At 36.3% G+C, this 22,906-nt stretch overlaps 1 protein-coding gene and 1 long non-coding RNA gene across 4 annotated transcripts in view; one reads left to right on the forward strand and one right to left on the reverse strand.

The window, feature by feature from the left end:
• LOC138827026 (CD302 antigen-like) overlaps positions 1-22,906 on the forward strand; it is a 112,239-nt gene that overhangs the window by 40,778 nt on the left and 48,555 nt on the right. For all 3 annotated transcript variants that reach the window (XM_070022564.1, XM_070022538.1, XM_070022548.1), the window contains exons 14-27: positions 1,711-1,792; positions 4,191-4,259; positions 6,798-6,912; positions 11,104-11,139; positions 11,789-11,964; positions 13,042-13,109; positions 13,393-13,472; positions 14,214-14,353; positions 15,808-15,913; positions 16,228-16,388; positions 17,526-17,655; positions 19,695-19,921; positions 21,330-21,495; positions 22,545-22,712. In XM_070022564.1, the coding sequence (XP_069878665.1) occupies positions 1,711-1,792; positions 4,191-4,259; positions 6,798-6,912; positions 11,104-11,139; positions 11,789-11,964; positions 13,042-13,109; positions 13,393-13,472; positions 14,214-14,353; positions 15,808-15,913; positions 16,228-16,388; positions 17,526-17,655; positions 19,695-19,921; positions 21,330-21,495; positions 22,545-22,712 (1,724 nt within the window). The remainder of the gene's footprint in view (positions 1-1,710; positions 1,793-4,190; positions 4,260-6,797; positions 6,913-11,103; positions 11,140-11,788; positions 11,965-13,041; positions 13,110-13,392; positions 13,473-14,213; positions 14,354-15,807; positions 15,914-16,227; positions 16,389-17,525; positions 17,656-19,694; positions 19,922-21,329; positions 21,496-22,544; positions 22,713-22,906) is intronic.
• The window catches only part of LOC138827118 (uncharacterized), a 43,307-nt gene continuing 26,633 nt past the window's right edge, over positions 6,233-22,906 (reverse strand). The window contains exon 3 of the long non-coding RNA XR_011371975.1: positions 6,233-6,406. This is a non-coding gene — a long non-coding RNA (uncharacterized lncRNA). The remainder of the gene's footprint in view (positions 6,407-22,906) is intronic.

Raw genomic sequence — 22,906 nt, forward strand, 5'->3', positions numbered from 1 at the left:
TATGTCACCTCCCTAATTACAGATATTAGGACTGTGTCATCATTACACTTGCTCAGTGTGTTGAGCAATGAGCAAAACAGAAGTGTTGGAGATAAGCACTAAAGTGGTTTTCTCCTTATAGTCCTTTGGTGTATTTCTTTGCTACTTAGAACAACTCAAGTATTTGCTTACTTTAAGCTTAATGGGCAGTAGGAATTAAATTATTTTTAATTTTTTTTATTTAACCAAATGGTTAGTTCTTCATTTAAAAGTAATGTGGTAGTGTTACTAGATATTGTTTTAAAGTGCTCTGAAAATATTGTCTGAAAAACATTTGTCTGAAAACAAAATATTGCTGTAAAAGGTTAGAGTAACCAGTTTTCTCTCTTAAAATTTGAAGCAGAATAGCTTTTTTCCTTTCATACAAAGATAATAACTTAAAATCTAGTTTTATAATATAGTGATTTTTCTGTAGCTGCTTTATAAGGGTATAGAAATTCATTCAAAAGACTTTTGGAGGGTGGGGGGAGTGTAGTTGTGGAGGTGGGAGGGAAGGGATGGTAGGGGAAAAACAAAGGAGGACGAAACAATGCTTGATAATAAATGAACTCATTATCTTGCTTATGTAACTGTAACCCCTCTATACAGTATTTTCACAATAAAAAAAACCTACTTAAAAAAAAAGACTTTTGGATTAGTCAGTGGCACTGGACCATCTCCACTTGTTTTCCATCTATTATACATTGATAGTGATCTTCACATAAGCAGCAGAGGGAAGTATGGGTACAACCAGGCCATGATTAGGAAATGATATGTTTGATTCCCTGTCACCTCCTCTTTGGAAACAAAGGCTATCAATGGTTTATTTGCACAGTGAAATAATACATTGCAGTGAAAAATGAATACACTTGAGTATCATGTACTAAAAGTGTAAAGTAACCACCCCCCAATTACATGTGTACTCAATGTTGTTCATGAAAAACTTAAGACTATATGAGGTGATATAATTTTTTGTCTTGGAATATATGTATTTCAATGTATAAAATGTATATATAAAGATAGCCTAGCACTGGTGGCTCACACCTGTAATCCTAGCTACTCAGGAGGCTGAGATCTGAGGATCGCGGTTCAAAGCCAGCCCCAGCAGGTAAATCCACATGACTCTAATCTCAAATAAACCACCAGAAAACCAGAAGCAGTGCTGTGGCTCAAGTGGTAGAGCACTAGCCTTGAGCTAAAGAGCTAAAGGATAGTGCCCAGGCCCAGGGTTCAAGCCCCACGACGGACCAAAAAAAAAATCTATCTATCTATCCATCTATCTATCTATCTATCTATCTATCTATCTATCTATCTATCTATCTATCTATCTATCTATCTATCTATCTTTTCAGGATGATAGCTTCTAAATTTGGTGAGTTAGTGAGAAAGGCATTTGGAAGTAGTACACAAAGAACTACAAGTATGTCTATAATTTATTTTATTTACCTTACTTGGGGCTTGAACTCTGTGCCTAGATTCTGTCCCTGAGCTTCTTTAATTTTAAAAAAAAAAAAGACTTTTTTTCATATACCTGGAAGCTGTGTTTTTCAGGCAATGACAGGATTTTCTGAATAAATTTACATGGTTAAATTGCATTATATATTTTTTATTACATTGTTTTAAACATAGAAGTGCTGGATATTTTGACAAAATATTGTCCATAAATTTTAATAATATTTTCTTTTTACATAGTGACCAGCGTTGGCTGTGGGTAGGTTTGAATAAAAGAAGCCCAGATTTGCAAGGATCCTGGGAATGGAGTGATCATACACCAGTAAGTCATACCTTCTTCTTGAAGGAAATACAGGAGTATTCATTTTGACAGCCATTAAGTTGGTCATTAAATAATGCAGCCACACCTAAAATATTTATGGAACCACAAAAGACCTCTGAATACCCAACCACTATTGAACAAAAAAGGACAAAGTTGGAGATGTTATTCTATTGAGCTTCAAAATAAACATTACAAAGATAGGGTAACCAAGACACCATGATACTGCAATAAAAATAGGCCAAAAGTAAATCTATGTATTTATAGTCAAATTATTTCTGACAAAAGTGCTGAGAACACACAATGGGAAAAGGAAGAGTCCTTTGAATAAATGGTCCTGGGAAAACTGGACATCCATATTAAGAAGACCAAAATTAGATTTTTCTCAGACCATTTACAAAAAATCAACTAAGAATGGATTAAAGATTTAAATATAAGACCCAAATGTATGAGACTACTAAAAGAAGGATATGTCTGTGACATTGATCTGTGCAACTATTTCCTGGATGTGACTCCAAAAGCACAGACAAGAAAAACAAAATAAACAAATGAGGTTACATCAGACTAAAAAGCTTCTGCATGTCAAAGAAACAGCCTACAGAATGGGAGAAAATATTTTCTAACTATGCTTTTAACAAAGGCTTAATAACTAAAACATGAAAGAAACTAAATTCAATAGCAAAAGAACAAACAAATCTTAAAAATGGTCAAAGGACTTGAATATACAGTTCTCAAATGAAGACATTTAAATGGCCAACAGGTGAATTAAAAAGATTCTCAGCATTGCTAATCATCAAGAAAATACAAATCAACATCACAGAGATTGCACCTCACACCTAGAATGGCTGTCATTTTAATGAGGAAGTAGAGAAACTGCTGGAGTACAAGTGAGGCAGCTATTACAGGAAATAATATGGAAGTTCCTCAAAATATTCAAAATGGAACTATAATATTATCAAGCAATCTTACTCCTGAGTATATAACCAAAGAAAATGACATCAATATGTTGAAGATTTCTTCATGTTTTACGCATACACTCTTGTGTGTATTGTATCAGTATTCACAGTAACAAGGATAGGGAATCAATGTTTCTGTAAATAGATGAATGAAGAATTGGGGATTATTATTAAGTCCCCAATCCTGCTATTTGCAACAAATGGGTGAATTTGAAGTTGAAGTATTAATTGAAACAAGGTAGGCACAGAAAGCTAAATGCCACATGATTGCTCAGATAGACTCTAATAAAACAGTTGCTCTCATAGGCTTCTAAAATAGAATGGAGGTCACCAGGAGTTAGGGCAGATGTTTGTCAAAAGACACAAAAGCTTAATTAAAATGGAGGAATAAGTTCAAGAGATCTATTATTGTACCACTTGGTGATAATTCTTAATGATAATGTATGCTTGAAAAGTTCTGAGTGCATGTTCAGTGTTCTCACTACAGATTAACTATGACAGATATACACATATGTTAATTCGCTAGATGTACTTATTTTATGATGATATGCTTTAAAATGTGTTTTATATATATACAATTTTACCTGTTAATTTTTAAAAATAGAAATACATCCACATACTATACAACAATTAAAGTTATATAGGTGCATCTTGATTGATGTGACGATAGATTCACATACATGGCATGAGAAGAAAGAAGGTACTAATGTTACTTTTAAAAATAAAACCCATATGTGTAATTTCTCCCTATATGGTTCAAAAGGAGAAAGAGTAGATAAATATAGTGGTACTCTTGGGTAATACAAATAATCTTATTACCAAAGTTTTTCTTTGAACTTTTATTTTTAATAATGAAAACTTTAGTTTTTATTAACTAAACACAAGTTATGTAAAAAAATGTCTTTATTGGAAAAATAATTTGTTTGGTGAAGACAAAATTATCCTTCAATATTATTTCAAATGTTGGCATTATCCCAAACAGAAGTTTTATATAGCACTGACTGATGTAAATTTTTCATTTATTCAGTATTTACTGTACACTACTGTTGAATCAACTTATATTGCCTTCTTTCTTAATGTAAGACTCCTAACTTTCATTTAAAAATTGAGGCATGTTTGAAATTAAGTGATCAAATAACGAACCTTTCAATACACGTAAAAAAAAAAATTGCCTTTTGCAAGGTGTTGTTTTTCTGACTCCAGTGGTGAACTTACTACACTGTTAACCGCCACTTCTGAAACTACAGCTTCCTTTGTTTGGAAATCTGTGACATTTTCTGAGTCCTCTCAGGACTTAGCATGATGGTTTTTGAAAAAGAGATGAAGATATTTTCATTCTGAGGCAGATGAACATGCTTGAGTTTTTAGAGCTGTCTAAATTACATCTAAATTGCAAATTTTTTATACATCAGTCTTAAATTTTCAAGGCTCTCTGATCTTTTCAGGTGTCTACTGTTACCATAGAAAATGAGTTTCAGCAGGATTACGACATCAGAGACTGTGCTGCAGTGAAGGTCAGTACACTGCTGGAAAATCTGCATGGGAAAATAACAATTCCAGGGGCTGAGGTTGCAGCTTAGTGGCTGCAGAGAATATGATTAGTGTGTGTGAGGCTTTGGGTTCAATTTCCAGCAGCATGCACGCACACACACACACACACACACACACACACACACACACACACACACACACTCTGACATCACTTGGGTGGCATAAGTGGTTTAAGACAAGGTGAGAGGGGAAGGAGGAAGATTAGGCAGTGAGCAACACAGAACACACATCAAAAAGTTATATTTGATGCTGTGTAAAAAAAAATGGGGAATTAGATTGATGCCAGCTTAAGATGTTTGTATGACTTTTTAAAATGGGAAAACAGACATTTTTTTAAGTTGTACAGGAGCTGAAATGAACCAGGAAGAGATGAGGAATGTTTATCTTGAGTCATATTTCAAGATGCAACAGATAGGACTGGAAGAGAAAATCCTCATTAGGCAGCTTCCTCCACAGAATTCATTCATTTGTCCATTTGATAGCAAGTTGTCCACAGAGCTGTGAGGCACTTAGGAATGTAACAAAGGACAAGGCACTGAATGTAGTCGCCTTCACAGAACTTTCAGTCTAGGAGGACAAGGACAATTTAAACAAGCAGTGATTATACCAGTGGGTAGGGCTATGGGTTCAAAACACAAGGCTCTGACAACCTTGCAAGAACATGGGTCTCTGGTCTTCTCAGGAATCTTTGTTATAAGAGAATGCTAAGAATGACAGTGGTTGTGATGGTGGTGGTGGCAGAGGATACTTAAAGAACAAGGCACTGGGCTACGCATGTTACATATATTCTTTCTCTACTACTTGACCAATGTGGCAACTTTCCCAACATTAGATATTGACAGAATTGAAATTGAAATGCAACCAAAATTGTGTGAGTACAGTACCCTTAACCATCGTGCCGTATGACTAGGTATTTATAGAAATAAGCAGTGTAGAATGGTTTATAGAGACTATGGTACATTTTAGTTTAAATAGTATAAATCTAACCAAGGCATAAAAAAAAACAAGACATTGCTATGGTAACTTGAGGTGTAGGGTCTAGAGTGAAGGAAAAAAAGTACTTTAAAAAGCACAGGACCAAAAATAAGTCAATTTCCCTGTTGCAACAATGAGAAGTACAAGTTGTCGAAAACAAGCTTTACAATGTTGATGCGGGGGGGGGGGGGGGGGGGGGCGGGGCTGGGAAGGGATGTGAAGGGTAAACAAAGGAGGAGGCTGCAATGCTTGATAAGAAATGTACGCATTAACCTGCCCATGTAATTGTAACCCCTCTGTACAGTGTGTTCACAAAAAAATAAAAATTAAAAAAAAAGTCAATTTGAAGGAACTGCTAGTACATAAAATAAAAGGAAATGAGGTTAGATGAGACATATTCACTTTGCCCAAGACTTGTAGCCTAAAATAGAACAGAAATGTTATAGAAAGGGGGCTAGGCACAATGGTGCATGCCTGTATCTTCAGTTATTCAGAAAGGAAAGACTAGGAGGATCACAGTTCAAGGCCAACCTAGACTTTAGTGAGATTCCCCACCTTAACCAACAAGCAAGATGAGGTAGTACATGTTTGTTATACCAGCTGTGTGGGAGACTTAGAAGGATCACAATCCAAGGCTGAACTCATGTAAAAATTCAAGACACTATATGAAAACTAAAGCAAAAAGGGGTTGTAAGGGTATGATTACATGCCTAACAACTGTAAGACCCTGAGCTCAAACCCCAGTATTGCAACAAAAAAAAAAAAAAAAAACTACAGAGAGGTTTGGCAAGTGAAAATTGAGAAAGCCATTGCAAAGCAATTTCTAAAGTAACTCTTTTCATAGTGATACTGTTACAGCATCATGGCATGGGCATCCTAACATAATAAACTGTGTCATATTTAGAATGTCCAGGTATACAGTGCTTTGAAAGCCTGCCAGAGAACTAATAGAAGTGTTAACAGATGCAGCCTGCACGAGGAACAGGCCTGGCCCCAGTAGCATTCTGTAAAGAAGCCTTTAAACCCACTGGCCACAGTACGTACCAGAACTTTGTCATTAGGAGAAAAGAGCTTCTTCTGTCTGCTGACTGGGGTTTTCAGTGAACATCCTGGGTGAGGTGAGATGAACAGCACCCTAGAAATGGCAGACAGCACAAAAGAAACAGCATGTCACCACAGAACCCAGATTTTTGTCACTTTCATCTGATGTTTGGATACCAGTGAAATTTTATTCTTTTCTATCTTGTTTCTTTTCCCTAGTTTTAAAACTTCAAGAGTTTACAATGTCATGTCAACAAAAGTGGAAGGAAAAGGAGTACTAATAAGCTTTTCAGACATAATCATGACTTTATATTTCATCAGTCTGCTCAGAAGGTTTTTTTTCGGGCTTTTACTCTTAAATATCTTGTTTGTTCATCTTTAGGTGTTCAAGCTAAAATAGGAATCAAGACTAGAGGACTTACAGTTCAGTATTCCCTAAGGGATGCAACAAGTTCAAATATTCTGCAATCTTTTCCTTCCTTTAGGTAACACCTAGGCCATGGCGAAGAGGCTGGCATTTTCACAGTGGCAGGGAAGTTGCCTATTTGTGGCCCTTTGCTTGTGATACAAAACTGGAATGGGTATGCCAGATTCCAAAAGGTAAGTGCTGTTACTCTTTTTCACATCCTTCTGAGGTTAATGTGGTGAATGCTGAACTAGAAGTACATGATAGACACTTCTGAGTTCACAATTATGATTTCTACAATCCTATGAACTGCAGTTAATAAATAATTGCCTGACTCCTATTCATAGTAGCAGACTAGTTTACTGGAATTTGAGGATAATCTCACTCTCCAATCAAGGAAAAATTTGTAAGATAAAATATAGGACTCAGGGAGAATAGATTTCAGAATGAAAGACAATAAAAATAGTAAAGATAATCATTTTGAATTTTATTTTGATGCAAAATGAAACATAAGATAAAAATGATTTAGAAAGAATGAGTCAGGAATCAAGAAATCATAATTTGATGGGTACTCATAAAATTTAGAAGCAATTTTCAACGAATTCCAAAACTGCTAATACATATATAAATTCAAATTCAAGAAATGAGTGAGATTAGTAGTAGAATTTTCAGAGACAAGAAAAGTGAGTGAGCCACCAGTGCTTGATAAGAAATGTACTCATTATCTTGCTCATGTAATTGCAACCCTTCTGTATGGTATTTTCACAATAAAAAAAAACTTATTAATAAAAAAAAAGTGAGTGAGCCAGACTTGGTGGCCCACACCTGCTATCACAGATAAGTTTGAGGCCAGCCTTGACCAATTAGTGAAACTGTCTCAAGAAACCAAGGACTAAGAATACAGATTAGTTGCAAAATCCTTTTCTGGCATGTGTAATGCCCTAGGTTTTATCCCCAGGACCAAAAAAAAGGGTGAGACTGTCATTTTGTCCTTTTATTTTATTTGCTTATAGCTATGAAAATATTAAGGAAATGCTAACAAAATGGTTTATCCCACAAATTATTATTAAGCAGATGTTAGATATCTTAAATTAAGCCATGTTGAAATATCTAAAATATCTGAGTATCTGAACTGCACATAAACAGAACATTGCAACTAAAAGCATATTCTATAAATTCTCAAAGAACCAAAATGTATATCATAGAGTTGTCTACTCAAAGACACCTTTTTCCTAAAACCACTATCTTGCCTTTAAAAATCTTCAGATGAATAAGACAAAGTGGCTTATGCTTAATTGAATCCTAGAGATTTGAAGGATTGTGGTTTGAGGTTAGCTCTGACAAAAACAGTTTGCAAGACCCCATTCTAATCAATGAAAAACTGGGCATGGTGGCATACATCTGTCAAAATAGCTATGTGGAAAGTGTAAATAGGAAGGTTACAGTCCAGGCTGACTACAGTAAAAAAAAATGAGACCCTATTTAAAAGATAGCAAAATGGCTTGGATCCTGGCTCAATTTGTAGAACACTTGCCTCTCAAGCACAAGGCAATGAATTAAAATACCCTATCACCAGTGTGTAGTGATAGGATTTTCCTTATGATAAGAAATTATGCCTGATGGCTCTTGGCTATTGATTAATCAATTTGAACATCCCCTAAGAAAGTAGGAAAGTAATCAGGCTCTGATGGCGCATGCCAGTAATCCTAGCTACTCAGGAGGCTGAGATCTGAGGATCACGGTTCAAAGCCAGCCCAGGCAGGAAAGTTTGTGAGACTCTTATCTCCAATAAACCACCAGAAAACTGGAAGTGGCACTGTGGCTCAAGTGGTAGAGTGCTTGCCTTGAGCTGAAGAGTTGAGGGACAGCCCCCAGACCCAGAGTTCAAGCCCCACAACCAACACACACACAAAAAAGTAGGAAAGTAATTTATGTATATAATCAGTTTGGACATTGTCTCTGGTTCAAAGTGCTAATGTAAGCCTCCTATTTGCTACCATTCCATCGAAAGTATTTTTGCTCTGTTCCGCCCTCCAGCTTTGCTCTACTTGGCCTGATACTTATGACCACTTTGCCCATGGCTCCTTAGGGGAGCTAGGAAACTCTCTAAGGATTGCTATACCCTCTTAGGTGTTCATTCAGTACAACAGAAGATCCCCTTCTCAGTAGGGAAGTCATGCATACATACATACATACATACATACAGGGATATACATACATTCATAGACACACATATATGGAATTAACTTGCATATATGTAGAATTAAATGATTTAGTAGATAATCTATATCAGTTAACAAAACAAATCTTCTCAGTAGTTATTCCCACTTTCCCAGTGCAGATGGAAAACAAAAAAACTAAACATTATCATTTGAATCAATTCCAAGTCCTTTTACTCTATCAGCGATTGCATGATTCTGGAGTTTTGTTTTATTCTGTTTTGTTCTATTTGTGACACTGGATATTTGAATTGTGGGCCTCAGGCTTGCCAGACCTGGCTGGAGCCTTGACCTTAATCCTTTCACTTTCAGTGTTTTTTGTTTGTTTTGTTTAAGATAAGATCTGGGCTGGGCCTTATTCTCCTAAATAACTAGAATTACAGATTGTACACCTCTACCTGCAATTCGACCCAAGATTTAAATGTTTTGTCAACTCTCCTTTGATAATACCTGAATTTCAAAGTATCACATTCACCTGCTTGGATATTTTTTGCAGTAAAAACTGCAAATAACAGGCCTGCTCAATTTGTATGCATCTGTCCTTTCTGGTTTTCTTGAGACATTTTCCTCTTCAGGAAAATTAACTGTGCCTTTTCTTCTTATTATCTTTGTGCTACCTGGCTCTCATTAGTTATCTGATATTTAAAAAGAATACTTTGACAGTTTATGCATGTTAAGTAGCCATAACAATATGCATATGTATTATTTTCAAATACATTTTTAATTGAGAAGACTGTAAAAAAAATAAGGCCCATAAAATGTTTTCAGGGAAATTGCCTTTAATACTTCTAACTAAACACAGCTATTTTATTATATTCCTTGATACTTTTATAAGTATATTCATAATCTTGGGTAAAGAAAAAAACTTTTTCTCACTAACTTAAAGACATTTAAAGTTTATACATAGCTTCCCCAACCCAAAAATAACCAGAGTCTCTGACAAGATTATAGACAAGAAACTGTCCATTTTTAACTGACTTACAGCACTATTGGTGGAAATTGCCCAATACAAAGAGAGCTGGCTGAAAGAAAAACCAAAAGGACAGGATATAGATTTGCTGAGGAGGGGTTACTGAAGATACAGAAAAGATACAGAAAAATTCACAACAGCCATTTTTACCTGTCATTTCAAGATTCAGCACATTTGTTTTGGACTTGAAACCAGTATGGTCTACTGCCAGGATGCAAAGGGACAAGAAGCAGTAGGGGTACTGGGGGAGCTGCTGTGAGCACTACTCTGTACCTGGTGCTATGCAGGTGCTTCTTAGGGTGATCACATGAGTTTCACACTTCCTTTGTGAGTGGAGTTTTGTTTAACAGAACACAGAATTGACACTCAGGAAGTTAAGCAGCTCAGCCAAATAACTGCAAACAAAGATATGTGAGGCTACTTGACCCATCCAACTGGCCAGGCCCATAATCCTATAATTCTACTTAGCACACTGTATATCCTGATTCCATTCAGGTATCCTGAGTCACCTATTGGTGTCCCCCTGGCTTTGTTTCAGCTTCTCAAAAGGTTTAATATTGAATTATTGTCATTTTCCAATATGATCTTGAGAGTCAGTAAACCTTACCACCCAGGCTTATAGATAGTTATTCAGATTACATTAGAAAGAAGTGTTCCTGAAGTATTTCTGTGTAATATCTGCATTATTGTCACTTACTGCTTCACTCTCTGATTATTAGTTGTATTTCCCCTATTTAGTCTTGTTTGTAACTTCTCTGATATAGAATAAAAGACTACTGGTGTGTGTGTGTGTGTGTGTGTGTGTGTGTGTGTGTGTGTGTGTGTGTGTGTGTGTGTGTGTGTGTGTGTGTGTGTGTGTGTGTGTGTGTGTGTCTGTGTGTCTGTGTGTCTGTGTGTGTCTGTGTGTGTCTGTGTCTGTGTCTGTGTCTGTGTCTATGTATGTATCTGTGTCTGTGTCTGTGTCTGTATGTCTGTGTGTGTTGCTGAGGTACAACCCAGGGATATATCCTCAATGCTAGGAATATATAGGCCTTTTTTCATGCCACTTTAGCATAAGTCCTATAGAACACAACTCGGGTCATCATAAGTTGACATGAAATGGTATGGTCAGAATGGATATGTCTCTACTTCACTAAAGACCCTATAATCTGTAATCAAATTCTAAATTTAAGCCACTTGCTTTCTTCTTTATACAGGCAGCACTCCTAAAACACCAGAATGGTATAATCCAGGTAAGTGAAGAAAACTGAAATTTAACCAAAGCTACTTATTTGGCAATGTTATGTAGTCAGTAATTTAAGTGCCAGTTTCTTCTCTATTACATCTTCAAGGGAAATACAGTTTCCAGGCAATGAAGGTGGGTAGATGGAATAGGATGAACAATGAGGCTGGATTTTCCTACAGTAATCCTTAGTTCCTTGCAGTCAGCACTGCCCCTGCCAGAAAGAGACAGGAATCCAAAAGGTTACTGTGTTCCAAACTTTCTGGTACTCTTAACGAAGTACCTGAGATGATCAACTTAAAAAGAGAAAAGCTTACATAGATTCACAGTTTTGGGGGGCTGTCACTTTGGTGCCTATAATGAGGAAGCACTTCCTATAGCAGAAAGTTCATGGTGTAACAAGCCCTCAGGTCATGGAAAATAAGAGGCAAAAGAGAAAGGGGTCACGGGATCCCATGGTCCCCTAAAAGAAGTCTTCCAGCTAAGTCCTACTTCCCAGTAGTATTGTGGATACGAACCAAGCTTTTAACACAATTGTTTTGGGGATGGGATATTATCCCAGCTTAGAAGCTACTATTTATGAATAATTTTGAGCATTAACATATGCTGAGAGGGTTTCAGTTGATCTGCACAGTCATAACTCTGACTTTCTTCTTTAGAGCGTGCTGGAATTCATGGGCCTCCCACTATAATTGAAGGAAGTGAATACTGGTTTGTTGCTGATCCTCACTTAAACTACGAAGAAGCCGTCCTATATTGTGCTAGCAATTACAGCTTTCTTGCTACTATAACATCGTTTACGGGACTAAAAGCCATCAAAAACAAAATAGCTAATGTAATTTAAAAGAATGCACTTTTAAATATATTTTTATTTTTATATGTATTCCATTGAAATATTTCTGAGTTCTCTAAAAGTTAAATGTTGTTCTAAGATTTGTCTCACAATATCTAAATTTGTTGTTCATGTTAGAAAAATTGAATATAATTGCTTTTAAATGTTTTAAAATATGAAAGATTAATGATAAATGTCAATTTATGATATATTAGTATATAATATTAATTATTCTAATTCCTTATTATTTTTTAACTAAAAGTTGACCATATATAATGAAGTTTATTTCTACTAAGTAAATTTAAACAATAGCTTTTGTGAAGAAAATTAATATATTTTAAATTTTGTAATTAATGCACTTTATTAGACTGGGTACAGTGGGTCACAGCTATAGTCTCAGCTGCTTGGGAGGCTACAATCTGGAGGATCATGGTTTAAGGCAGCCAGAAAAAAGTTAGTATAGCCTGTTTGAATCAATAAGCCATTTGTGGTGGCTCATGCCAGTAATTCCAGCTACTCAGAATATGGAGATGAGGATCAGGGACAAAGTTCAAGGACAACCTGAGCAAAAAGATTCTCCTATCTCAGCCATCAAGCAGGGCATGTGGCATGTACCTGTGATCTCTGCTATATGAGAGACTATAGATTAGGAGGTCTACCATCTGAGGCTGGCAAAAATTCAAGACCCTGAAAAATAACTAAAGCAAAAGAAGGGATCAGAGCATGACTTAAAGCGATAGAGCATTTTTCAGTAAGCACAAGACCCTGAGTTAAAAGCAAAAACAACAACAGACAGACCTGGCTAAAACTAAAAAAGACAATGTATGCCCAATTAGCATATACACTGTAATTAATGCAAGCCAATAATCACAGCAACTGTAATAGGACCTGTGACTATGCAAAATAGGGTGGCATGTCACTTGGTAAAAGATTTTGGCATATGTAGTTTTGAGACCCAGTAATGGAATGTCTGGAAATTTTGGTGATATATGATATTGTAATATGACAGAACATCCAAAGCAAACCTGTCTTAGAGAATTCAGCACATGTAAGTTTGGCTTTGTGACTTTTTTTTTTCAGATATCTGGTGCTGAGCAGAAGTGGTGGGTGAAAACTAATGATCAACCAATAGATCGATACTTCATGTAGTAAGTACCATCTTCCATCACCGAGTCCATCTTTGAGAACTTGCCACTCAAAAGAAGCAGCTCCATATTCCCCTTGAATAACTGGATTACAATTTAGAAGCCTTTTGTGTATGATCCATAAACTTCCTAGATTTAAAAAAGTCAAGTTCCTTTGCATGTTAACGTTAAGAAAAAAGTGGTGCAAAATAGTAACATTAAGTTCAAAATGTCCATAACTTGGAGCAAAAAAGAGAATATAGTGTCCGTTGAGTCATAAGTTGTGACATCCCCTGTTCCCTTTCAGCGCACAGCATCCATGGCACCGCTTTCCTGTGACCTTGGGGGAGGAATGCCTGCACATGTCTGCCAAAACTTGGTTCATGGGTAAAGTTAACTCCCAAGCCTTCAGTGTTGGTTGTGTAATCTGTGAACTCAGTTACTTGCTTAATCTTGTTTTCCTTTCCAGTATAGGTTTGGTAGTGTCCTGTTACTCTGACTTACTGAGAACAAAAGCTCAAACCCCAAATACAAATAAACTCACTCTCCAGAGTTACTGCTTTAAAGTCCCTTATCTCGAAGTAATTACTTAGAAATAAACTTACCACCTTTATAACTGATAAACAACTTAAGACCGATTTACAAAGGTGAGCAAGCAGTGGTTCTACAACACAACTTATGTCCTCCTCCCTAGGTTTTCCTTTTAGCCCTCTTAGCTATGTCTTGCCATCATTGTTTGGATGACATTTGGTAGGTATACTACATAGGTGCTTTGAACCACAATCTTCAGATCTCAGCCTCCTAAGACACCAGGATTACAGGCATGAACCACCAGCATCTTACTTTTGCATAAACAGTATTGGTATTGTATGTCCTGCAAATATGGAGGAGAAGGTCAGAGGGACAGAAGATGACTAACGAATAAATGGGAATGTATAGAACCATCTAGGAAAGACTAATTTTAAATAGTCTTTCTTGGAATCAGAGTTGTAGCTCCATAGTGGAACTGGACATAGTATTGGAGTTCAATCCTCAGCCAAGGAAATAAGACAGTATCTTTCTTAGCTGTTTTTAAAATGTGCTGACTAAAATAATTCTTACATTGAAATCCTGCTTTTCATTTCTCAGATTTAAATAAACCAGCAGACTGTAGCACCAAGTTGCCCTTTGTGTGTGAAAAGTACAATGTATCTTCATTAGAGAAATACAGTCCAGATTCTGCAGCTAAAGTACAATGTTCTGGAAGCTGGATTCCTTTTCAGAATAAGGTAAAAGAATTGCTGCCTTGTGTAAATAGTAATTAATCTTGAGCTGATTGTGTGGCCTACAGAAAAAGGCACTCATCAGACAATGGCACCAACAATGGCTTCCACATATGTCAGTAATTCACCTGGCCCACTTTCTTGCTAGAAACCATGTGTGTTATCAGAAGCCAACTCTGAAGTTAGTTAGCTGTGGGTCTTCCAAAGTATGGTATTTCTCTTCTACAATGAATAATAACACATTGAACAATCAATACCATCCCCATGGAATGCAACAGACTTTATTTCTGGACACTCCTTTGTCAAGGAGAAAATCAAAGCAGCATCTGCCAATCAAATTAGATCAGCATTTCCCAAGCTGCTCTTGAGAGACTGCACAAACACACAAAATAGTAGTCCTTGATTCTGCCTCCGATGGCAGTTCTCTGGTGAAGTAGTTTTGGGAAATGCTGGGGTTGAGGCTGTCTCTTTGACATGTATAAGCTATACAGCTGTGTATATCTGATGAGAAATTGCCACAATATATGAAAATAAGTTATTCTGTTAAAAAAATATATAGGTTACTAAGACTCAGTTGGCTTGGAAAATTCTATGAACTCTTCAAAAGTGGCCTATATTCTTTTTCTGCTCTATCATCCTTAATGTAAGATTTCTATGTTCAAGTTCAGGGTGTTCTCTCAAGGATCTGTTCTAGAAGTCACGACTTTGCCCATATCTTCTGTAAGAAGATTGAAAACAACCTATTGTAGGATGTTTCAAAAAGCACTATTTAGGACAATAGTCCCACCCAAAGTGATTGTAATATCAAAAAAAAATGAGGAAGAGGTGTATTTGACAGCTGTAAACATCTCTGGTGGAGTTAGGGATATATTTTTTACTGTTATATTCAGTTTGTGTGTATGTGTGTGTGTGTGTGTTACTGTGGATTGAGACCAGTCTTGCACATACGAGCTACAGTTGCCCCATTACTTTTAAAAATTGGAAAAAATCTTTTTATTTCCCAAAGTACAGGAACTGAGCATAATTTTCAGTTGATACAAACTCGAATTAAAATTTCTTCCCAAGAAAAAGAGAGATGCTTTCTTTTGTGTTTGTTAATATCGAGATGATAAATTGAGAACCCAGGCATTGATGTCAGATGAACAGAGTTAAAAATGCTCACTGGACCAATTGTAGCCATTTCACTGGTACTTGACTTTGCTTTGTCCCAGTTTTCTCATTTGTTGTAAAAATATGAGACAATACTACAAAAATTGGTAGCACATAAAAAATTCATTTTAATCTGATAGCTTGAAGATCACAATGCAGTTGTTCATGTTGAGAGTGTTCTCCTGAATTCATGTGGTACTACTTTGTAAAGTTTCAGTGCTCGGGAATAATCCTCTAAATGATGACATATTTACTTCCTGCCTGGCTTTCTTGCATCAGAATCTTATTTTCATATGTGTCTCCATTTGCAGTGTTTTTTAAAGATCAGCGCCAAGTCTCTTACATTTTCTCAAGCGAGCACCCTCTGCCACTCCTATGGTGGTACTCTTCCATCAGTGTTGAGCCAGAGTGAACAAGGTAGAATAATTGACTTACTTTGTTGGCTTGTTTGTCTGTTATAGTGCTGAGGATTGAACCCAGGGCTTCATGCCTGCTAGGCATGCATTCTACCACTGAGCTAAACCTCCAGGTGGGAAACATGTTTTATGCTGATCTCGAAGTCAAGTTAGTTTGGGGAGGCTATGGGGAAATTAATGTATCAAATAATTTTATTAACTATCTTTTTACAGAGGAGCTAATTTAAGAAGGTATTCATTGACATTTTTAGCTCAGGCATATTTTTAATTTCATTAAGTCAAATAATTTTTTTAAAAAATATCTCATTTTAACAGACTTTATTACATCCTTGCTCCCGGAGATGGAAGCTAACTTATGGATTGGTCTGCGCTGGACTGCCTATGAAAGAATAAACAAATGGACAGATAACAGAGCACTAACATACAGCAACTTTCACCCACTGCTGGTTGGTCGGAGGCTAAATATACCAACAAATGTGAGTTTTATTTGAGTCGATAATTTCAATAGTGTTATGAACTATTGGAGTTTCTCATCAGTTTCTGGATTAACAAGCACCTATTGTATGATTCTTTCTGTATGACGTGTCCAAAATGGACAAGCTTGTGAAAACAGAAAGTGAATTAATGGTGGTCAAAGGAGGATGGAAGGCTTGTGGGGATGAATAAAGTATTTACAGAAGGGAAAGTGTTCCAAAATTGATTAGGATGATGGTGTCTAAAAAAGGTTGATTGTACACTCTGATGAGTGACTTGAGTCCTATATGAGCTGTAGCAGAGTGAAGCTACTGTAGGATCAACAGACTCAGCAGCGCCACCTTCAGGTCTAAAATCTGGTTCCTCACAGTGCTGGGGGTTCCCAAGCACTAACTGCAAATGTACTATGGACAGAACCTTGTAAAAAAAAAAAAAAAAAAAAAAAAAAAAAAGTTTTAGCAAACATTTAAGAAATGTAGATTCTCTATCTCAGTCTCCTGAATCAAAAAGACAAAATAAATGATAACTGATCATTCACCTTAAGAACTGCATAGAAAGAAGCCATATGCTTAATTTCTGGCTGATAATTTCTTTTCTTTCATTTCTTTTGTTTTGTTTTGTTTTGTTGTGTGGGTGTGTTGGTACTAAAGCTCACACTCAGGACCTGGACACTGTCGCTCTCTACCACTTGAGCCACACCTCCACTTGCTAATATTTTTTTCATGAGAAATAAGGAAAGGAAATGGGGCACTCAGAGTGAATATATAGAATCAAAGCTTTAGAGTAAATTCTCTGTTATATGATACAAAATGTTTACAGATAGTTGAGTTAAACAATCATGTTTTTGCTTGCTTGAATTGTCAAAACTGAAAGCAGAATATTTAGTTTCATTATTGATTTCTGACAAATTGATGTTTGAAAATAACTTACCAGTATTTCCATGATCACCTTTTTCTTTAATTTCTAAAGTTAATTGCCCTATCCCTAGGCTTTGAAAGTGTGTCAAGTTTTCTTAGTTCCTTCATTGTTGTTGTTTTTTTTTAATACGGGGAAAGCACCAATTTGGGGTATAACTATTTTCCTGCTGCTCTTCTTACTGTTAGTTGCATGACTGTGTGATATGTTGTCCTTTTGTTTAGTTCTTTGAGGAAGAGTCCCTCTACCACTGTGCTCTGCTGCTCAACCTTCACAAGTCACCTTTCACGGGGACTTGGAATTTCACTTCCTGCGCTGAAAGCCACTTTGTGTCTCTCTGTCAGAAATACTCAGGTATCAACTATTAAGTACATAACTGTGCTACTTTATGCTGTCAGATACAGGTTTTTTTTTTATAAAATCATATAAATAAATAAATATAAATAAATCATATAAATAAATAAAATCATAAATAAATATAAAATCATATAAATAAATAAATATAAATAAATCATATAAATAAATAAAATCATATAAATAAATATAAAATCATATAAATAAATAAATATTTATACTTATGTGGCTTAAAATTCCAACCTGAGTAAATTTATATTAGCTTAATGAGGCAAATCATCTCATGAAATATATTTTTATGTATGATTACAGTACTTAATTAAATGTAAAATATGTTAGTAGTAGTTGTTTACTGAAATTAAGATATGGCTGGATTTTGTTCTTTCTAGTATTTCTTAGATTTTAGTTTTTCTCTGGGAGAAAGACTAAGAAACAACAGTATTTTTATTTTAGTTCAATAGTACTAATAAATACCACTGTTAGGGGCTAGGAAGCTGGCTCAATGGTAGAGTGCTTGCCTTGCATGCATGAGGCCCTGGGTTCAATTCCTCAGCACCACATAAGCAGAAAAAGCCGAAAGTGGCACTGTGGCTCAAATGGTAGAGTGCTAGCCTTGAGCTGAATAGCTGAGGAACAGCGCCCAGGCCCAGAGTTCAGGCCCAATAACCAGAAAAAAAAACAAAGCAAAATAAATAAATACCACTGTTAATAAATGTCACTGGATTTCTATAAAGCATATAAAAGTAAAATGTGTACTTAAAAATAGAAACTACTCCAGTGGCTCAACAACTAATCCTCGCTACTCAGGAGACTGAGATCTAAGGATCACAGTTCAAGACTAGTCCAAAGCAACTTATCTCCAATTAACTATCCAAAATTCTGGAAGTAGAGCTGTGACTCAAAGTGGTAGAGAAACAAAGCTCAAGAACAGCATCCAAATGCTGAGTTCAAGCCCAGGGCTAGCAAAAATAAAAGGAAGAAAGAAAGCAAAAGAGAGGTAGGGGTGTGGGGAGGAGAGGAAGGAAGGAGGGAGAAAAGAAGGGAGGGAAAAAGGAAGGAAGAAAACAAACAAAATAGATTGGTTATAGTTTCTTATGTCTGTAATCCCCCAGCTGCTTGAGAGATCAGGAAGACAGCAGTTCAGGGCTATCCTGGTCAAGAAATTATCAGTAAAAACACATCTCATCAAAAGAAGCTGGAGGTTGTAGTGGACATTTATCATCCCAGCTATGTAGGAGGCATAGTAGGAGGTTTATAGTCCAGCCTGTCCTAGACAAAATGCAATAGCCTATCTGAAAAGTAACTAAAGCAAAAAAGGGATGGAGACATGTGGTCAAATGGTAGAGTGCCTGTCAACATCATAAAATCCTAAAATCCTTAGCATTGCAGGAAAAAACAAACAAACAACCAAACATGGAATCCATTCCTATTTTGAAAACAAATATTACTTTGTTTTTCATCAACTACCGTGAGTTTTTAATGAATGCTTAAGAAAAATCTTTTGTGACATAATGAGAATCTTAAGTAGATATTTCCTGTACTTTTTTGCTAAAATTTTTATTCATCTACTCCATAGACTGTAGTGCCTGCCTTATTCAGGTAAGGCTTGTGAGGAGGGCAGAAGTTCAAATACAAGCTGAGATGTTCACACATTTTTCTGGGGCAGCACTCCCTTCCAGTTGAAAACTTTGTAAGGAGAGACCTCTAAATATCTTTCCCAGTAGATTTCAGATAAAGGAGGCCTTTGCTGCCACAATGAGCGAGTAATTTTACTGTAGGCTATTTTTTTTAATAGCTTTTCTTCTTCCCAAATCAGAGCAGCTAAACCAAATTTTCTTCTGATTTTTAAAGCCATATGCCACAGGTCGTATGTTCCACCTACGACGTACAGCAAGACATATTTAATTCTCCCAGCTCAACTCTAAAATTAATATCCAGGCAAGTAGTATCTAAAGTGAATCAGTAAGTGAGGAAGTCTGAAAATGCCCTAGCACTTGCAGAATGTGAGAGGCTATTACAGTCTTTTCTTTCACACACAGATTTTGAAGATAGACAGCTCTTGCAGAATGTTTCAGAAACTGTAAAGTATCAAAATAACCTGTACAAAATAATCCCAAAGACATTCAGTTGGTATGAGGCTCTACAGGAGTGTGAGAGAGAGCGCATGCACCTCGTGAGCATCACAGACCCTTACCAGCAGGCCTTCCTCTCCGTGCAGGCCGCCCGGCGGAACTACTCCCTTTGGATCGGCCTCGCCAGTCAAGACGTGAGTTCTCACTTCCAACTGTCAGGGCTGGTCTATAGCCTGCAAGTTTTACAGGTCTTTTTTCAGTCTACTGTGGTAAACCAAAAGGAATATAGATCCAGAGATCTTCAAATCTTATTCCATTACATTTCAGGATTATAAGTTTTTGTGTGTGTATGACAGTTATCTTTCACAAGTGGAACTTGTAATGCTTTATTATAGGTGAAAAAAGACTATAGTGGACATAAATAATTGAGTACTTTTTCTGCTTATTGAATCAAAGACAGAGCTAGAATTGGGAGCTACTGTATCTCTTCAGCCACAGAAGTTAAGCAGACTTTTAAAAAATCAAATGAGGCAGGACAGAGTTGGGCTCACAAGGATAATGAAGGAGGCTTAATATGGTTGAAATAGGTTGTTTGCAACTATGAAAATAAAGCAAGGAGGGGTTGGGGAGGTGGCTCAGTGGTAGAGCGCTTGCCTCACATGCATGAGGCCCTGGCTTCAATTCCTCAGCACCACATAAGCAGAAAGAGCTGGAAATGGTGCTGTAGCTCAAATGGTAGAGCACTAGCCTTGAGCTGAAGAACTGAGGACAGCACCCAGGCCCAGAGTTCAGGCCCCACAACCAACCAAAAACAAAAAAAGAAAAAGAAAATAGAGCAGGGAAACCACTAGAGATTGTTTTGAAGGAAGGTGGAAAGGAGAGTGATATAGGATGAGATTATTTTGGAATTCATACTGTACAAGTATAGAAATGTAATAATGAAATCCCTCCCGTATAATTAATGTAAGGGGAAGGAAAGGAAAAGAAGGAAAAACAACAAGAAGGAAGAGAAATGGAAAGACAAGAAATATAATTACATGAGATGATTAGTAGATGTTCTTCAACAGAAATTAAACAAAATTAAAATGTTAGCAAGAGTGAATAAAGAGTAATCTTTTGAAAGAAAAGCAATATTATCACTGTAGAAAAATTTGTATCCTGGTTTCAGACCAGTGAACCCCTAAACCATTGTAGCCTCACACATGGTCCCCTGGAGGTATGATTTTTGCCTTTCCATCATGCCATAGTGTCTCTATTGAATCTGTGCCTACAATAATCTTCACTCCATTGTAGCCTCCTGGTTTCCGACAAGCAATAGAGCAACTGGTTAGGACCACAGACTCCAGTAACTGGTGGCCCAGTGCTACTGCTCATAGTCTATGTGACTGTACACATGGTTAGATACCCTCTGTGATGTGGAAATAGTAATAGTTCCTCTCTTACATGGTTGTTATGACATACAAATAAATCAATGGGACAGAACCTACTACATAGTGTTGTAAAAATGTGTGTTATATATAAAACAAAATTGAAAGTTATTAGAATGACTTCAGGAGTCTCAGGGATAATGAAAGTATAACATGTATTTCTGGCCCCCACTAGGATGAGCTCAGCTTCAGTTGGTCAGATGGGAAGCATCTTCATTTTAGTCGCTGGGCTGAAAACAACCAGAAACTTGAAGATTGTGTAATATTAGACACGGATGGATTCTGGAAAACAGCTGATTGCAATGATAACCAATCAGGGGCTATTTGCTACTACCCAGGAAGTATGTGAATTTAAGTTATTTTCTTTCTTACATATAAGTCTCATGAGTAGTAGAATATTGGGGGAGTAGTTTTATAAAATTTTGGTGTTGTGAAGAAATTATAATCATACCTTTTTCCAACAAAATTTCTTATAGCAATTTGAATCACTTATTACTATTCAACATTTTGTTTTAGAAATATCTTTTACTTTTACATCTGCTGGCAATATTAATTGATGTTTAAAGTCCCATGTTACTCAGCCTCATTTTCATATATCTTGTACTTAGCTCATTTTAGAAAACATAGTTTTGTGGGAATTCTCTCATACTTCTTAATATCAATTAACATTCCATGAACTACTTAAGATTGGGACCAAATATGGTGGATTCACTTGAGTTCATCAGATGGCAGACTTCCTAAGGTTCTGCAATCTCTGACCAAGGTGTAAGAAAATAGTTTTCACCAATCAGGCCCATACCTGTGGGTAGAATGAACACAATACTTCCGAGACAAAAAAAAAAGAGAGAGAGACTTTTTTATATGGTAGGGGAAACACTGATACTAAAGATCTCTACTAAACATCACATCAGCAGATCATATCTATATGGCATTTTCTTTCCATAAGAAATTTATTTTCAAAAAATAAATCAGATTTTCTGGAGCCCATATTTTAAATAATGTGTGGTTGGTTTGGCTAAAGGAATAACTTACTTAAAATATTAAGTATTTTATTAAAATGTTCTCTTAAGAGACATTTAAGGATGTCCATAAACAGAAAGTAGACAGTGAAATCTCAAAGTAATACTTAGGTGCTTATTATTAATTAGTATAGTTGTATCATTTCTCTGAGGAGGCCTCAGCAGGGGTGAGAAAATTGAGTTGAATAATTTCCTCCTTACAGAACGCCACTCTTCTCTGTGCTGTATTTGAATAGAAGCAGAGCACAAACAGTACCAGCTGCTATGTCTTGGCTTCTTGGATGTTTCCTACAAATCAAGCCTAATGACTAGGAACAGGATTTAACATTTACATCTCAAATTAGAATTCTAACATTAACTCTTTTTTCTAGATGAGACTGAAAAAGAGGTCAAACCAGTTAAGAATGTTAAATGTCCATCTCCTGTTCTAAACACCCCATGGATAGCATTTCAGAACTCCTGCTACATTTTCATGATAACAAAGAATAGACATACAGTAGCAACCCAAGATGAAGTCCACTCTAAATGCCAGGAACTAAGTATGTATATTGTACTGTTATGTATTGTGCCACACTAACTTTTTTTGTCACTGGTGTTGTATATATGTCTCATTAGCATTAAATCTCAAAAATATATTATCTCCTATTTTCCACACTGTCGATTACAAAGTGTTAAACTTAAATGTTGAAATTCAAGTTAAAATGAAAAATATAGGAGTGGAAGTGGAGCTGTG

This window comes from Dipodomys merriami, unplaced genomic scaffold (genome assembly GCF_024711535.1).
Source record: "Dipodomys merriami isolate MVZ:Mamm:240054 unplaced genomic scaffold, mDipMer1.0.p SCAF_1, whole genome shotgun sequence".
Classification (NCBI taxonomy): Eukaryota; Metazoa; Chordata; class Mammalia; order Rodentia; family Heteromyidae; genus Dipodomys; species Dipodomys merriami.